The 19159-nt window shown below is 35.1% G+C and overlaps 1 protein-coding gene across 9 annotated transcripts in view; it reads left to right on the top strand.

Annotated features, from left to right (window-relative positions):
- Window positions 1–19159, top strand: part of PPP3CB (protein phosphatase 3 catalytic subunit beta) — a 59039-nt gene that overhangs the window by 18446 nt on the left and 21434 nt on the right. For all 9 annotated transcript variants that reach the window (XM_045439611.1, XM_045439608.1, XM_045439610.1 and 6 more), the window contains exons 4-9: window positions 466–577; window positions 2481–2626; window positions 2894–3033; window positions 3137–3214; window positions 3321–3415; window positions 6186–6311. In XM_045439611.1, coding sequence (XP_045295567.1) covers window positions 466–577; window positions 2481–2626; window positions 2894–3033; window positions 3137–3214; window positions 3321–3415; window positions 6186–6311 — 697 coding nt within the window. The remainder of the gene's footprint in view (window positions 1–465; window positions 578–2480; window positions 2627–2893; window positions 3034–3136; window positions 3215–3320; window positions 3416–6185; window positions 6312–19159) is intronic.

The following is a 19159-nucleotide window of genomic DNA, read 5'->3' as shown; positions in this document are numbered from 1 at the left end:
ATATTATTTACTTCATAGAGTTGTTTGAGGAACAAATGAGGGGTATTAAATATATAGTGCTTGATACATTGTAAGTACTCAATAAATGGTAGATGCTGTTATTTTTGACACTGTTATTATTTTATTTATTGATATACCTAAGAAGGAAACCAATCTGCTGATTGTTTTTACAACAAATAGTCTATAAATCTAAAGTAATTAAATAGATTGACTCATTCATTCAACAGATATTTATCATTCTTTTGCTGTTTAGTAGGTACTTTTCTAGGAGTGGAGGATGAGTGTGAATAAGATGACAAAGTCCCTGATTTCATAGAGCTTATATTTTAGTAAAGGACAAAGAGAAAAAGATAGTAAAGAATAACACAGATTGTAAGGACGATAGGGTTAGAGGAAAAGGAACAAAGATCAAACAACTTAAACAAAAAGATAAGTTAAATTCACTTAAAACATTTTCTTTTGCAGTGTGTCTTATATTTATGGGTCCTGAAGATTCTTTACCCAAGCACATTATTTCTTCTGAGAGGCAATCATGAATGCAGACACCTTACTGAATATTTTACCTTTAAGCAGGAATGTGAGTATTGCCATGAGAAATACTTTCACTTCCTCAGTAATCTTTTGGAGTGAGGTAGTAAGAGTTTGGAAAATTTACAGTGCAACATTAAGAACAGATTTTGTGTCCAAACATATAAAGCTTTAAGGATGATTGTCAGGAGCTCTCTAGTGGTTAATGGTGTTTCATTCAGACATTTTCATTTCAGTATTTCCTGTTAAGTTTGCCTTTATAGATATATGAAACAGTTTTGAGTTTTGTACATAGTTTTAATGTTTAAGTGATTTTTTTTAACAGGAAGACTAAAACTAAAAGGAAAAAAATTGTTTTTGCATTAGAGACTTTTGTCCCCCAATATTGAAGCTTTCTCATGGAGCTTCTTAAATTATTCATGCTGTCATCATTGCAGATTGTTTCAAACACACTGTTAATGAATTGAAATTCTTAACCTACAATGTTTACCCCATTTCTCTCTTAAATTATTGTGGCAATGGCAGTCTATAATAGCCAGAAGCAATAATATGATATAGGGCAGTATTTGACCTTTTTTCATATCTCTTAAATGTGTGCTTATTAAGTTAATATTCATGACTATAGTAAGTCTTAGAGTTAAGTTCTGAGAGTAGAAATAATTTCAGAATTATGGAGACTCATGATCCAGTAAAGATCATATTACTAGAGACTTTCAGTAAAAGAAGAAAAATACAGTAGTAAGTAATGGCAGAGGGGGCAAAGTCAGATAACTTCAAAGATCAGGTAGGTGACCTAAATGAATAGGTTATGAATAATAACATAATAAAAATAATAAAATAATGCAAATAAATAATGAAATAATAATAAATAAATGAAAAAAGATGAGACCTGGAAAGTGCATTGACCAAAAGTAATCAGTTTAAAAATTTTATTGAACCACAGTGCTGGAAAACAGATCTGTTAGCAAACTACCAGTTTAGATGGTTGCTGGATATAGATTTTCTCATATTTGAATGTTACAGTGTTAAAAATGGAAAAAAGAATTAAGTTCTTTTTTTCCTTTAGATAATCAACAAACCACCCACCAAAACTCCAGCAAAAATGTAAAATATCCAAGAATTTAAATATATAAAGGAGCAAAGGGATCTCTGTAAAACTAAATTAACAGTTGGATTTGGTGGAGTTTTTTTCTCTTGTGTTATTTTGGCTTCATGCTTCACTGCCCATTTTAACCATTGTAGACTAGAGGAGCCCCTCTGTTTCTCCAATATATGAATAAGTTATCTTTTCTTTCTTTTTTTTTTTTTTTTGAATTGGATGGACCTTGAGTTTTGTTGTGATGATGTAGTCATCTTCCCTGTAACAACAAAGTAGTCACTGACTCTTACAATAAAATAAAGTATTAAAACTATTTTAGCTTTAAGTATAATTCTAATTTAGCTTTACCTGGCCTATAAAATAGGTAAAACATTGGGCTCTTTTTAGAAATTTGACTTATTTATTTTAAGTAATATTTTATGGTGATCTACTGCATACCCAAAGTAAATTTAGAGACTGCAAATATTTTGTCTTCATAAGACCAATACCGCTGCTTATTTTATTGATTCTCATACAGCAAGATGCTTTCCTTTTTAGAAAAAAATTGTATACAGTAAAATTCACTCTTTGTAGTGTTTAGTTCTGAGTTTTGACAAGTGCATAGAACTGGCTACCACCATAGTCATGATAAAGAAAAATTTCATCATCCCATAAATTCCTTTTTGCTGTCTTTTTATAGTTACCTCTTTACTCACTGGTGGCCACTTAGCTGTTATCTGTGTCTATAATTTTCTTGCCTTGGTTTCAATAGTCAATTATAGATAGGTAGGTAGGTAGGTCGGTCGATTGATCAATAGATTAATCTTCAAAATGATCAACTAGTATTGTAATTTTCAATTATTTTTTCTTCTAGGTAAAATTAAATATTCAGAAAGAGTCTATGAAGCTTGTATGGAAGCTTTTGATAGCCTGCCTCTTGCTGCACTTTTAAATCAACAATTTCTATGTGTTCATGGTGGACTTTCACCAGAAATACACACACTGGATGATATTAGGAGAGTGAGTACATATTGTAGTTCCAAGGTTGGTTCCTATTGATAGTACTTTGTTGGGTAGAGAGTAGAAATTTTAAACTTCTCTTCACTGCCAAGATTAGGTAATGGTAAAAATTATCATACTGATATTTTAAGGAAATATTCTCTAACCATTTCAGAACGATGTAGTATGGACAGTATTCAAAGTTGGTACCACTTTACTGTGTCCATTCTATTCTCACTTTTGACAAGTTATTCTTTTCTTTGTTTCTTTCTTTTCTTTCTTTCACAGTTAGATAGATTCAAAGAGCCACCTGCATTTGGACCAATGTGTGACTTGCTATGGTCCGATCCTTCTGAAGATTTTGGAAATGAAAAATCACAGGAACATTTTAGTCACAATACAGTTCGAGGATGTTCTTATTTTTATAAGTAAGGAAAAACATCCAAGATTAAACACATTTTAGTTGTTAAAATAGCATATATTTCATATAGAAAACCATTATTTTACTTAATTTACTTTTTTCCCCCACAGCTATCCAGCAGTGTGTGAATTTTTGCAAAACAATAATTTGTTATCGATTATTAGAGCTCATGAAGCTCAAGATGCAGGGTAAGAATTCTGTTTCCCTGACCCAAATTAACACCTTATGTACAAATCAAACTTAGTAACTCATAATTGATGCTTTACGATGCATATTAAGCTATTTGTTTTACAGCTATAGAATGTACAGAAAAAGTCAAACTACAGGGTTCCCTTCATTAATAACAATTTTTTCGGCACCTAATTACTTAGATGTCTACAATAATAAAGGTAAGATGTTGTTGATAAAAAAATTGTTAAGCAACTTAGCTTTTTTATTGACTTATTTTTTGAAAATAATGGAAAAGAGGCATTGTTTGAAACTGTAACTATCCAAATCTCATCATAAAAAAGTATAAGATATAAGGGAGGGGAGAGAATAAGAAATAAAAATCCAAAATGTGAAATTTACCATCTGTAATCATTCCACAACTTGTCAGTCATAAAAGCTATCTTATAAAAGAATGCTCCGAATTAAGTGAAAAAATCAAACATGATTTTCTCAAACTCCCCTTTCTTAAATCTTTCCCCTTATAATCAAGAGAATGTTTTCTTGTTTGCATAAAGCTCCTTCTGCTGCTTTGACCATTTCATGTATTTGCACTATATAGTTAATTTAGTTTATCATGTTTCTTGTTTTATTTCACTGATCTAGGTTCTGTTTGTCTTTCTTACTCCCTGCTTTTACCTGTATCTACAGTCTTATCATTGCCCCATGAAGATTTGTAGTTGAACCTTCTTTGATTAATTCATTCTGACCTCCATTTCAGAGACCTATTCTTCCTTTAACTATTCTTTTTTCCTTTTTTTCGTCTTTTTTCTTTATCTTCTGTTCCACTAGTTTTCATTCCTTCTCCTTCTGTCCATATTTGATCTGTCTATAATAATTGGGTTTCATTTAACTTTGAACATAGCTTATTGACAGATAATACTTGGGATCTTAATCAAGTTAAGTGTGTGCCAAAGACGTTAAAGATGAGCTTGGGTATGTTTACGTAGTTCACATTTTCAGGAGAGGAAGTTAAGAAGCCAGCTTCTATTCTGTCTTGATATGTCTGGAATTCAGTTGTCTATGCCATAGTTTCCAGGGTCACTGGAACAGATGTGCCAGGAGGAAAGAACAGAAGGTTAAAGACTTTTTTGAAAGTATTAGAGACGTAATGAGGTCATTGCTAAATATGGGTCATAGAGGACTAGAATAAGAGGATTTTTTTTTTTTTTTGTTATTGGAGATGATGGTTAAAAGATTAAAACATTTGCCTGAGATCAAATGGTAGCATGCTATAAGTTTGATACAGAATATGCTACAAAAACTTAATACTATATTAATTACCAAAACAACCATGCCATGGACTGAGTTGCTAATCTTCAGAAGTTGGTATCTGTGTAGTCTCTAAGGAGTATGCCAGTGCTAAAATAGCCTTTTAAATTGTAGTTTAGTTTACAAACTTCAGAATTTCTGAAGAAGTTATCTAATGATGTGCGGCTTCACTTTTGAAGAAAATGGTATCTAAGTTTTGACTCAGTTCTCAAGAACAGAATAGAGTGCTACGTTTAACTTTGTACCGGCGCTCTGCTACCTCAACTGTGACCTCCCCTTATCAGCATTATAAGACCTAGTGTTCAGTGCTCAGTTGATTACTGTCTTATTGGCTGTCCTCCGTCAGTTTGACTTAGGGGGTAAAGGGATTACTTTTCTGAGTATTCAGAAAAGAAACTCAAACCATCGAATCTGTCTTGTCAAAATCAGATGTCTCTTAGTAGTGATTAGTCTGTACACAGTGTTAATGATCTGAGTGCTTACATGGTATGGGTATGTTTGTAATGTTTCATTCCATCTATAAGGCAATTTTCTAGATTCTTTCTCTCTCTTTCTCTCTCACTCTCTTGTTTTGTTTTAAAGCTGAAAACTTGGTATCGGCCCCTAATTTCTGAGGCTAAATTTTAAATACTTTTATTTCCTAAGGGAAACAAACACATTACTTGTGACTTTGTATTAGCCAGAATCCCACATCTTGGAATTTAACATTTGCATTTTCATGCTTTTCATTAAAATGGAAAAAAAGTAGTCACATAATTATTATATCTACAAAGCATTTTATACTTTTATATACTTTCATGTGAAATACATTCTCTGATCGTAAAATCAACTTCTGAGATAGGCAGGGTGGACATAATAGTCGTATTTTATGAATGAGAAATAGGTTAGTTAAATAATTTACCAAGCATTACGAAGATAGTATGTGCTATAGCTTAGAATAGAATCTAGCCCATATAACCCAGTGTTCCATAAAATAATATAACAAGTGTCTGAAATCTATGTAGTTAATTTAAGATATTATTTTTTTTAACATATTGAAACATTAGATACCTTAAATTGAGATGAGTATGTTACTTTTGGGTCATTTGGTTATAATATTTTTAATGGAATTTTTTCTAAATGAAGTAAAATATTTCTTTGTGGTAGTTTCACTTGATTTCCCATATAAATGAAATAAATACATTTATATAATCATAAAAACTGCTTTTTTTCTGGCTTTTGTTTTGTTTTGTTTTTTGCTTTATTACCATTTAGCTATCTTTTTCAGGTTGCCTGCAACTAAAAAGATCCTCTTAAAATTCCTTCAACTTATACGAACTTTTAAACCTAGAAAATTGCTCATTGCCGTTCTGTGTTTCCTCTAAAAATTGAGTTTTCACAATTTTGGATTTAGTTAAAGTGCATGTTCTTCATTAAATTATAAAGTGAAACAAACATTCTAGAAATCTGGGAATTTCATTAAAAATAACTGTAGATCTGACTATGCTTTATATAAAAGTGTGTTAAAAACAAAAGTGTGTTATTACTAAAAAATTAGTTCCTGTCTCCCTCTACTAGTCCTTATTCAACTCACCCCTTGATTCCCTACCCCCTTAAAACAATATTTTTTTGCTTTTATGTGTTTTAGACTTTTGGAGCTAAAGACAAATTGTTACATTCACATTCAAACTTCTCTTTCAGCTGCTGTATTAAAGTATGAAAATAATGTGATGAATATTCGACAATTTAACTGTTCTCCACATCCTTACTGGTTGCCCAATTTTATGGATGTCTTCACATGGTCTTTACCATTTGTTGGAGAAAAAGGTATGATTCTTTTTTTTTTTTTTAATGTTTTATTACTGTTACATTTACTCCAGTTTACTATTGCAGGCACATACTTACTAAAGGAAACTGAAGTCTAGTTTCACTGTGGGTTCAGCTCTACTTGTGTCAGTGGGTGTGGATATGAGAGCCTCAAAGATATTTTGGTTAGCTGTTTATAGCCCCCATGTGAGGGTGTCTGGGGGACTAGGAGGAGACTTATAAATAGCCTGATGTTGTCTTCAGCTGTTGGGTTTTACTTTCTGCTTTTCTTTAGCTTAAATCTTTTATAAGGAATGGAGGGATAGCTTTGCTTTGGAATGGACACTTTTGCATATTTTAACAGCACTTTTGGGGGATGTCAGAGTATTTTATGGGAGAATTTAAGAGCCCTAGTTTTGGGCAATGTTAGTTATATTTTAGCAGTTCTGTATACCCTGAGAAGAATGATAAAGAGAAATTCAGGTTCAAACCTAATATTTGTTTTCCTGTATAAAAATACGTATACAAATTTAGTCGTGATGCTTTCTGATAATTTCCATTAATAATATATTAGTTTATGCTTATTAGGCTTTTTAAGAGAACATAATGCTATTTAAGATTTTTTTTTTCTGTTTTTTTTTCCTAGTTGTATAGAATTCTTAGGATTTCCTTACTTTATCACATTCTTTTCTATTTAGTGTTAATTTTTCCACAAGGCAATGCCTCAGTTACCATAAGTGGAAAATAAGAGTATGAGAGTACAGATATGATTGTAAAACATTTTGTTCTATATCCCTCTCTATTTTTTCTCACCTCTTCCATGTTACAAAATGTTCCTTTCTGTTTGACATATGATATTTCTGCCAACGCAATTTTGGGTTCTAAAATACAGAGTTAATACTTAAACTGTGTACGTTAAACAGACTTTTTGAAGATTGCCTTCAGTCTTCATCAGTTACTCAGTAGGTCAACAAGTTAATATGGAGATAGAATTACCCACTTTAGCATTTGAGAAGGGGGCCAGTAAAAGGCTTAGGTGCAAGGGATGCATTACACTTATAACCTTCTATCTTTGGTGGATGAGAAATAGTTCAATCATAGCATCATCAGGCTAAAGGGAATTTAAGAATTCATATTGCTCATTCTCCTGCCCTTAGGCTAGACTTCAACTCAACTATTTTAATGTAATATGAGTGGGGTTGGGGGGCTGGAAAGAAAGGGAAGGATAAGGTAGGAGGAAAATAGACATTTCATGGATTCTGATTTGATTCTCTAATGCCTCTGCAATAAGGAAATACGGTACTTCGTTATATCTAGTCTAAATATTTGTGTTTTGAGAAAAGAAATAGGGATAATAGCTTTTCTCAACTAATGCACCTATCAAAAACCAGGGCATCAGAGAATTTTAAAACTAATAGTTAACTTAATAATCATGTAGTCTAATTCCTTTTGAGAGATGAGAAAATTTAATCTAGTTTCTGGGGATCTGTCATAAGTAAAAATGGAGAATCAGGTTTCTATCAGTGTTACTACATTTGAAGTTTGCTACTAAGTAATCTTTTGTTCTTTTTTTGCCACTTTAAATCATCTTATAAAGATGAGGAAGTATTCAAACCTTTTGACCACTTTCCCCCCCGTGAATCTTCTCCAAATTATTCGTATCTTTCTAAAAATGTGAAGCTTAAAAAAAAAAAAAAAAAAAAAAAAAAAAATGTGAAGCTTAGATTTGAACATTATACGCAAATAGAATCCTAGCTAATGTTGAGCACAGTAAGATTTTTTCAAACTCTTTGCATATTTTTTCATTTAATACATGTTAGCTATTTAGATAGCCTATTTGATTCTAATGAAAATTTTCTTTTGTTGTAAATAACAGCAAATGGTGGCTCATTTGTTCCACTTAGAAAAAGCCAATTTGACTCTGATGTAGTCTCTGAGAAGCAACTAACCTAAGCCAGAGGCTTCCTTGGAGGCTGATTAAATCCTAAATTTAGATGAAATCTGTGTTTTTAACCTTTTGGGGCTTTTTATTTCTTAAAAAGAAAAATCCTATGTTGGAAAGTTTCCAACATATACAAAGGTATAATGAATAATATGATGAGTTGCTATGTACCAATTGCTCAGCTTCAATAATTTGATCCAGTTATCAAACCATGGCCAATGTTTTATCATTTATATACCCATCCACTACTCCCCACCCAATACATTAATTATTTTGGATCATATATCAGCCATTTTTTTATAGCTATAAATATTTTAGAATGAATCTGTAAAAGATAAGGACTCTTTATTATTATTAAAGTAACTACACAAACACATTTATTAATTTCTTAAACCCTTTTGAGAATCTGATGAAATTTATGGACTTTGCCTCAGAAAAATATATGTACGTTTGTACATAAACATAACATTTTCAGGATGCTTCTATATCTGAAGTAAATTGGTAACTCCTTTCAGGTTTACTGCCCCCAATTTAAGAACGTCTGTTCTAGAGGGTCCAATAAAGTGCAATCTCCCATAGAAGGTCATACATGTAATATTTATTCATTTACTAGATTTTTTTGGAAAGTCTGTTTTATTCCCGTTACTAAGGATACAAAAATACAAGTAAGACATAGGCCTTTGCAGATTAATAGAGAATTTTTTTTTTTAATTTTTTTTTTTTCAACGTTTTTTATTTATTTTTTTGGGACAGAGAGAGACAGAGCATGAACGGGGGAGGGGCAGAGAGAGAGGGAGACACAGAATCGGAAACAGGCTCCAGGCTCTGAGCCATCAGCCCAGAGCCTGACGCGGGGCTCGAACTCACGGACCGTGAGATTGTGACCTGGCTGAAGTCGGACGCTTAACCGACTGCGCCACCCAGGCGCCCCGCAGATTAATAGAGAATTTAAGATACATGAATAATGATAACAAAATGTAAGTGTTCCTAGAGAACTCTAGTTTTATAGGAATTAAGAGGAGGGGGTAGATTATATTTGTTAGAGGGGTTAAAGTAGCATTTGAACCAGGGCTTGTAGAATGGTGGAATTGGAATTGTAGATATGGGCAGGAGAATTCTAGGTAACAGAATTTACCTGAGTCAGAAAGCAAGAGAGCATAAGGCCACTGACAAATGTTGAGGGGTTCAGGCTGATTTGCAGTTAAGATGTATGAAGGTCAGTAGTAGTAGAAAAAGAATGAGAAGTTAAGTTAGGGCTAGATGATGAGGATTTTGATCACCACACAGAGAAATTGGAACTTTGATAAATGGTGGGCAGCAGCTGAAACAGAGTATTGACCATGATAGTCATTTAGAAAAATTGGTGAAATGGCCTGGAAGACTAGAAGTTGGGAGACCTGTTTTATGAAGCTCCATCAAGAGTCAAGTGGAACTATAATAAAGCCCTGGTAGCATTAGGAATAGAGAGCAGGGGAGAACTGCAAGAATTATAGAGGTACGATGAGTTAAGACTTAACAAGATTGCATGTTGCAGGTGAGGGAATGCTTGAAGATGACTTAGATGTTTGATCTGGTAATGATATTACCATTAACACTCTGTGATGAAAACCTGTTATTTTAGCAACCCCTCACTCTAGTTATAGCTATTCTTGATCTTCATTGGGATTGCTAGGCCTTTGACTGTGTCATTTTCTTCTAAGTCAGATCACTCCTTGCCTCTTTTCCTTCTTAATGCACCTTCATATTCCTTTCTCTCTCTTTTTGCTATTCATTTATCTTGCAAATCTTAGCCCCAGTAAATCAAACCATCCATTTTCTCCATTCTTATAGCCAGGGTATAGAACACTGCTGGAGATATTTACACAGCCTTATGAAGTGGTACCACTCTTTGATTGCTAGGCATTGGTTGGGTTCTCGATAGTACCTAAATATTTTTTGTGTCACTAATCTGCTTCCTTTCCCTTTTCCGTTAGGAAATATTATCAATTTAATTTTTTTTTTCTCTTAAACACTTTTTTTTTGTAGCCACTTCCCTCACTCTCAGAGAAAACATATATCACTAGTGGGAGCTTTCTCTACTTATTGTTTCCCTTCTTATAAACCTTGAAGTCTTACCTTGTTGAAGAGGTGACCCTTTCCATCTAGGGTTAGCCCTTCTAACCTGACTCTAGGATTTCATTATGCTTCTATTTTTTCAGGAAACTTGCTTCATCTGTTAGATCTGTTAGATCTTCTGTATTTTCAGACTCTCTGTATTAAGTTCTTTTATAAATTGCTGAAATCTATCTGATCTTTATTTTAAAGATTAAATAACATTTTCCCTATTTGGTATCTTTCTTTGGCAACTACCATGCCTTTCTTTCACAGTTAAGCTTCTGGATGAAAAGTACTATATACTTAAAAGCTACTATTTGTTAATCATAAATGACATCTCGTAGCTTTCAAGATAAACCTTAATCTGTCACACAAGGTCTTTGGACCTCTTTACGTTTTCAGCCTCATTTCTTTCCTTCTCATCTTATTCTCTATGTTCTAGCCATAACACAGCATTGCCAATTACCTGCATATGATGCTCATTAGGTTTCATGTTTTCATATTTTGGTTTATTTTTTCATAACAGTTTTAATGAGATATAATTCACATCCCATACAATTAACCTATTTAAATCCTACAGTCCAGTGGTTTTTAGTATATTTGTGGAGTTGTACAGTAATCACCACATTTTTGAAACGTTTTAATCATCCTCCCAAAGAAACCCTGTATCCATTAGTAGTCACACCCCATTTCCTCCTGCCTCTCATTGCTGGCTCTCAGCAAGCATTAAGCTACTTTCTAACCCTATAGATTTGTCTGTTCTGGACATTTCATATAAATAGAATCATACAATTTGTGATCTTTTGTGACTAGTATCTTTCTCTAATGTTTTCAGGTTTATCCATGTTGTGGCATGAATCAGTACTTCATTCCTTTTTGTGACCAAGTAATCTTCTATTATATGGATACATCACTTTTTAAAAAAAAAATTATTTTGGGGTCTCTTGGGTGGCTCAGGAAATTAAGTGTCAGACTTTGGCTCAGGTCATGATCCTGTGGTTTGCAAGTTCAAGCCCCACCTCAGGCTTTCTGCTGTCAGCAAGGAGCCCACTTCAGATCCTCTGTCCTCCTTTCTCTCTGCTTGTGCACTCTCTCCCTCTCTCTCTGTCTCTCTCTCTCTCTCTCTCTCAAAAACAAACATTAAAAAAAATTTTATTTGGGGAGGGTGGGTAAAGAAGTTTATTTTAATTGCAGTGTAGTTAACATAATGTAGTGCTACATTAGTTTCAGTTGTACAATATAGTGATTCAACAATTCCATATAGTACTCGGTGCTCATCAGGATAAGTGAACTCTTAATTCCCTTCATCTGTTTTACCCATCTCCCAGCCATCTCGTATCTGATAATCATCAGTTTGTTGAAGTATCTGTTTTTTGTTTTTTTTTCCTTTTTTTGTTCCTTTGTTCATTTGCTTAAACTCCATGTGTGGGTGAGATCATATAGTATTTGTTTTTCTATGATTGGCATATTTTGCTAACCATTATAGTTTATAGATTCATCCATGTTGTTGCAAATGGCAAGATGTCTTTATTTTTTATGGCTAAATAATATTCCGTTGTATGTGTATGCATGTGTATATATATCTCTACACATATATATGACTTTTTCTTTATCCATTCATCTGTTGATGGACACTTGGGCTGCTTCCATAATTTAGCTGTTGTAAATAATGTTGCTATGAACCTAGAGGTGCATGTATCCCTTTGAATTAGTTGTTTTTGTCTTTTTTGGTAAATATTCAGTAGTATGGTTACTGGATCATAGGGTAGTTCTATTTTTAACTTTTTGAGAAACCTCCATACTGTCTTCCATAGTTTCTGCACCAGTTGGCATTCCTACCAACAATGCAACATTGCAAGAGGGTTCTTTTTTCTCCACAGCCTCACAGACACATGTTGTTTCTTGTTTTTTTGTTTTTGTTTTTTTAAATTTTTTATTTACTTTATAGAGATAGAACACGCAAACTGGGGAGAGGGACAGAGGGAGAGACAGAGAGAATCTTAAGCAGGCTCCACACACAGTATGGAGCCCAATGCGGGGCTTGATCCCATAACCCTGAGATCATGACCTGAGCTGAAATCAAGAATAGAACTCTCAACTGACTGAGCCACCCAGACGCCTGTTTCTTGTATTTTTGGTTTTAGCTGTTCTGACAGTTGTGAGGTAATAGCTCATTGTAGTTTTGATTTACATTTCCCTGAGGATGAGTGATGTTGAATATCAAATTTTGCTTATCCCTTCATTAGCTGCAAGACATTTGATTGTTTTCACTTTTTAACTATTAATAATGCTGCTGCAGTGAACATTCATGTACAGGTTTTTGTATGGACATATGTATTTATTAGGTATAGAACTGGGAGTAGAATTAGTGGGTCATATCATAACTCTTATGTTTAACCTTTTGAGAATCTGCCAAACTTCTTTCCAAAGCAGCTGTATAGTCCCATCGTCAGTGAATGGTTCCATTTTTTCCATATGCTTGCCAACACTTTATATTATGTATTTCTTTTTTTTTTAATGTTTATTTTTGAGAGAGAGAGCGCGCACGTGAATGGGAGAGGGGCAGAGAGAGAGGGAGACAGCAGGCTCCAGGCTCTGAGCTGTCAGCACAGAGCCTGACGTGGGGCTCCAACCCATGAACCGTGAGATCATGACCTGAGGCGAAGTCAGAGGCTTAACTGACTGAGCCACCCAGGTGCCCCTATGTATTTCTTATTATAGCCATCATATTGGATATGAAGTTGTGTCTCATTATGGTTTTGATTTGCATTTCCCTAGTGAATAATGGTGTTGAGTATATTTTCATGTACTTATTGACCATTTGTTTATCTTCTTTGAAGAAATACTTATTTAAAAAATTTTTTAAATGTTTATTTATTTTTGAGAGAGAGAGACACTCACACATACACACACATGCACACACGCACACACAGAAAGTGCAGCGGAGGAGGGGCAGAGAGAGAGGGAGACACAGAATCCAAAACAGGCTCCAGGCTCTGAGCTGTTAAGCACAAAACCTGACACAGTGCTTGAACTCATGAACCCTGAGATCATGACCTGAGCCAAAGTCAGGCGCTTAACTGACTGAGCCACCCAGGTGCCCTGAGAAATGTTTATTTAAATCCTGTTGTCATTAGAATTTTTTTTTTTTTTTTTTAAGAGAGAGAGAGAGCACACACAAGTGGGGGAGAGGGGCAGAGGGAAAAAGAGAGAGATCTTTTTTGTTCTTACTTGTTTTTGAGAGAGAGAGACAGAGAGCCTGTGCGAGTGGGGGAGGGACAGAGAGAGAGAGGGAACAGAGGATCTGAAGTGGGCTCTACACTGATAGGAGAGAGCTTGATGTGTGGCTTGAACCCATGAACCATGAGATCATGAGCTGAAACCAAGAGTTGGACGCTTAACCAACTGACCACCCAGGCACCCTGAAAAAAAAATTTTTTTATCACTCACAAAAATGTGCTTTTATTAACAATAATTCATAAATTATATTTGTGTGTTTGTGTAAACTCTACCAAATGGTGGTTCAACAAATTCATTGCCACAAAGGCAGCACAACACATGCCCCAGCTGAAAAGTGTACAGTTCTCATGATTACTATGACAAAATCCTTCCTGAATTGGATTTTCTTCAAATTGTCCACTGAGATGACCATAAAAGATCATCTATAAGACATACAGACATGAAAATTATAATATTGCACTAATGTTAATATCAGGTTGGGAAAACTGTAAGGATCTTGATTATATAGTGCTCCTCTGTTGTATCTCTCATCATCCTGGAAAGCTAAGTTTTCCAGAGAACGAAGTGTTTGTACGCTTTCCATTAGTTTAACCAATACAATTTCCCTGGATTATTTATTTATTTATTTATTTATTTATTTATTTATTTTTAAGGTTTTTTTTCCTTTCATGTCTTTTATTTTTATTTATTTATTTTTAATATATGAAATTTATTGTCAAATTGGTTTCCATACAATACCCAGTGCTCATCCCAAAAGATGCCCTCCTCAATGCCCATAATCCACCCTCCCCTCCCTCCCACCCCCCATCAACCCTCAGTTTGTTCTCAGTTTTTAAGAGTCTCTTATGCTTTGGCTGTCTCCCACTCTAACCTCTTTTTCTTTTTTTCCTTCCCCTCCTCCATGGGTTTCTGTTCAGTTTCTCAGGATCCACATAAGAGTGAAAACATATGGTATCTGTCTTTCTCTGTATGGCTTATTTCACTTAGCATCACACTCTCCAGTTCCATCCACGTTGCTACAAAGGGCCATATTTCATTCTTTCTCATTGCCACATAGTACTCCATTGTGTACATAAACCACAATTTCTTTATCCATTCATCAGTTGATGGACATTTAGGCTCTTTCCACAATTTGGCTATTGTTGACAGTGCTGCTATAAACATTGGGGTACAAGTGCCCCTATGCATCAGTACTCCTGTATCCCTTGGGTAAATTCCTAACACCAGCATTTGCTGGTCATAGCAAGTCATAGGGTCATAGGGTAAGTCTATTTTTAATTTTTTGAGGAACCTCCACACTGTTTTCCAGAGTGGCAGCACCCGTTTGCATTCCTGCCAACAGTGCAAGAGGGTACCCGTTTCTCCACATCATCTCCAGCATCTATAGTCTCCTGATTTGTTCATTTTGGCCACTCTGACTGGCGTGAGGTGGTATCTGAGTGTGGTTTTGATTTGTATTTCCCTGATGAGGAGCGACGTTGAGCATCTTTTCATGTGCCTGTTGGCCATCTGGATGTCTTCTTTAGAGAAGTGTCTATTCATGTTTTCTGCCCATTTCTTCAATGGATTATTTGTTTTTTGGGTGTGGAGTTTGGTGAGCTCTTTATAGATTTTGGATACTGGCCCTTTGTCCAATATGTCATTTACAAATATCTTTTCCCATTCCGTTGGTTGCCTTTTAGTTTTGTTGGTTGTTTCCTTTGTTGTGCAGAAGATTTTTATCTTCATGAGGTCCCAATAGTTCATTTTTGCTTTTAATTCCCTTGCCTTTGGGGATGTGTCAAGTAAGAAATTGCTGCGGCTGAGGTCAGAGAGGTCTTTTCCTGCTTTCTCCTCTAAGGTTTTGATGGTTTCCTGTCTCACATTCAGGTCCTTTATCCATTTTGAGTTTATTTTTGTGAATGGTGTGAGAAAGTGGTCTAGTTTCAACCTTCTGCATGTTGCTGTCCAGTTCTCCCAGCACCATTTGTTAAAGAGACTGTCTTTTTTCCATTGGATATTCTTTCCTACTTTGTCAAAGATTAGTTGGCCATACTTTTGTGGGTCTAGTTCTGGGGTTCCCATTCTATTCCATTGGTCTATGTGTCTGTTTTTGTGCCAATACCATGCTGTCTTGATGATGACAGCTTTGTAGTAGAGGCTAAAGTCTGGGATTGTGATGCCTCCTGCTTTGGTCTTCTTCTTCAAAATTACTTTGGCTATTCGAGGCCTTTTGTGGTTCCATATGAATTTTAGGATTGCTTGTTCTAGCTTCGAGAAGAATGCTGGTGCAATTTTGATTGGGGTTGCATTGAATGTATAGATAGCTTTGGGTAGTATTGACATTTTAACAATATTTATTCTTCCAACCCATGAGCACAGACTGTTTTTCCATTTCTTTATATCTTCAATTTCCTTCATAAGCTTTCTATAGCTTTCAGCATACAGCTCTTGTACATCTTTGGTTAGATTTATTCCTAGGTATTTTATGCATCTTGGTGCAATTGTGAATGGGATAGGTTCTTTATTTGTCTTTCTGTTGCTTCATTATTAGTGTATAAGAATGCAACTGATTTCTGTACATTGATTTTGTATCCTGCAACTTTGCTGAATTCATGTATCAGTTCTAGCAGACTTTTGGTGGAGTCTGTCAGATTTTCCATGTATAATATCATGTCATCTGCAAAAAGTGAAAGCTTGACTTCATCTTTGCCAATTCTGATGCTTTTGATTTCCTTTTGTTGTCTGATTGCTGATGCTAGCACTTCCAACACTATGGTAAACAACAGCAGTGAGAGTGGACATCCCTGTCGTGTTCCTGATCTCAGGGGGAAAGCTCTCAGTTTTTCCCCATTGAGGGTGATATTAGCTGTGGGCTCTTCATAAATGGCTTTTATGTTTAAGTATGTTCCTTCTATCCCGACTTTCTTGAGGGTTTTTATTAAGAAAGGATGCTGAATTTTGTCAAATGCTTTTTCTGCATCGATTGACAGGATCATATGGTTCTTCTCTTTTCTTTTATTAATGTGATGTATCACGTTGATTGATTTGCGAATGTTGAACCAGCCCTGCATCCCAGGAATGAATGCCACTTGATCATGGTGAATAATTCTTTTTATAAGCTGTTGAATTCAATTTGCTAGTATCTTACTGAGAATTTTTGCCTCCATATTCATCAGGGATATTGGCCTGTAGTTCTCTTTTGTTACTGGGTCTCTGTCTGGTTTAGGAATCAAAGTAATACTGGCTTCATAGAATGAGTCTGGAAGTTTTCCTTCCCTTTCTATTTCTTGGAATAGCTTGAGAAGGATAGGTATGATCTCTGCTTTAAATGTCTGGTAGAATTCCCCATGGAAGCCATCTGGTCCTGGACTCTTATTTGTTGGGAGATTTTTGATAACTGATTCAATTTCTTAGCTGGTTATGGGTCTGTTCAAGCTTTCCATTAACTCCTGTTTGAGTTCTGGAAATGTGTGGGTACTTAGGAATTTACCCATTTCTTCCAGGTTGTCCAGTTTGTTGGCATATGATTTTTTATAGTATTCCCTGATAATTGCTTGTATTTCTGAGGGATTGGTTGTAATAATTCCATTTTCATTCATGATTTTATCTATTTGGGTCATCTCCCTTTTCTTTTTGAGAAGCCTGGCTAGAGGTTTATCAATTTTGTTTATTTTTTCAAAAAACCAACTCTTGGTTTCATTGATATGCTTTACAGGTTTTTTAGATTCTATATTGTTTATTTCTGCTCTAATCTTTATTATTTCTCTTCTTCTGCTGGGTTTGGGGTGTCTTTGCTGCTCTGCTTCTATTTCCTTTAGGTGTGCTGTTAGATTTTGTATTTGGGATTTTTCTTGTTTCTTGAGATAGGCCTGGATTGCAATGTATTTTCCTCTCAGGACTGCCTTCGCTGCATCCCAAAGCGTTTGGATTGTTGTATTTTCATTTTCGTTTGTTTCCATATATTTTTTAATTTCTTCTCCAATTGCCTGGTTGGCCAATTCATTCTTTAGTAGGGTGTTCTTTAACCTCCATGCTTTTGGAGGTTTTCCAGACTTTTTCCTGTGATTGATTTCAAGTGTCATAGCATTGTGGTCCGAAAGTATGCATGGTATGATCTCAATTCTTGTATACTTATCAAGGGCTGTTTTGTGACCCAGTATGTGATCTATCTTGGAGAATGTTCCATGTGCACTCGAGAAGAAAGTATATTCTGTTGCTTTGGGATGCAGAATTCTAAATATATCTGTCAGGTCCATCTGATCCAATGTATCATTCAGGGCCCTTGTTTCTTTATTGACCATGTGTCTAGATGATCTATCCATTGTTGTAAGTGGGGTATTAAAGTCCCCTGCAATTACCACATTCTTGTCAATAAGGTTGCTTATGTTTGTGAGTAATTGTTTTATATATTTGGGGGCTCCCGTATTCGGCGCATAGACATTTATAATTGTTAGTTCTTCTTGATGGATAGACCCTAATTATTATATAATGCCCTTCTTTATCTCTTGTTACAGCCTTTAATTTAAAGTCTAGTTTGTCTGATATAAGTATGGCTACTCCAGCTTTCTTTTGACTTCCAGTAGCATGATAAATAGTTCTCCATCCCCTCACTTTCAATCTGAAAGTGTCCTCAGGTCTAAAATGAATCTTTTGTAGACAGCAAATAGATGGGTCTTGTTTTGTTATCCATTCTGATACCCTACGTCTTTTGGTTGGTGCATTTAGTCCATTTACATTCAGTGTTATTATAGAAAGATATGGGTTTAGAGTCATTGTGATGTCTGTAGGTTTCATGCTTGTAGCGATGTCTCTGGTACTTTGTCTCACAGGATCCCCCTTAGGATCTCTTGTAGGGCTGGTTTAGTGGTAATGAATTCCTTCAGTTTTTGTTTGTTTGGGAAGACCTTTATCTCTCCTTCTATTCTAAATGACAGATTTGCTGGATAGAGGATTCTCGGCTGCATATTTTTTTCTGTTCATCACATTGAAGATCTCCTGCCATTCCTTTCTGGCCTGCCAAGTTTCAGTAGAGAGATCCGTCACTAGTCTTATCGGTCTCCCTTTATATGTTAGAGCATGTTTATCCCTAGCTGCTTTCAGAATTTTCTCTTTATCCTTGTATTTTGCCAGTTTCACTATGATATGTTGTGCAGAACATCAATTCATGTTACGTCTGAAGGGAGTTCTCTGTGCCTCTTGGATTTCAATGCCTTTTCCTTCCCCAGATCAGGGAAGTTCTCAGCTATTATTTCTTCAAGTACACCTTCAGCACCTTTCCCTCTCTCTTCCTCCTCTGGAATACCAATTATGTGTTGATTATTTCTCTTTAGTGCATCACTTAGTTCTCTAATTTTCCCCTCATATTCCTGGATTTTTTTATCTTTTTCTCAGCTTCTTCTTTTTCCATAATTTTATCTTCTAGTTCACCTATTCTCTCCTCTGCCTCTTCAATCCAAGCTGTGGTCATCTCCATTTTATTTTGCAGCTCATTAATAGCATTTTTTAGCTCCTCCTGGCTGTTCCTTAGTCCCTTGATCTCTGTAGCAATAGATTCTCTGCTGTCCTTTATACTGTTTTCAAGCCTAGCGATTAATTTTATGACTATTATTCT

This window comes from Leopardus geoffroyi, chromosome D2 (assembly GCF_018350155.1).
Source record: "Leopardus geoffroyi isolate Oge1 chromosome D2, O.geoffroyi_Oge1_pat1.0, whole genome shotgun sequence".
NCBI lineage: Eukaryota > Metazoa > Chordata > Mammalia > Carnivora > Felidae > Leopardus > Leopardus geoffroyi.
Note: the sequence above shows the minus strand (reverse complement) of the source record. Positions and strands in the feature narration are given on the sequence as shown.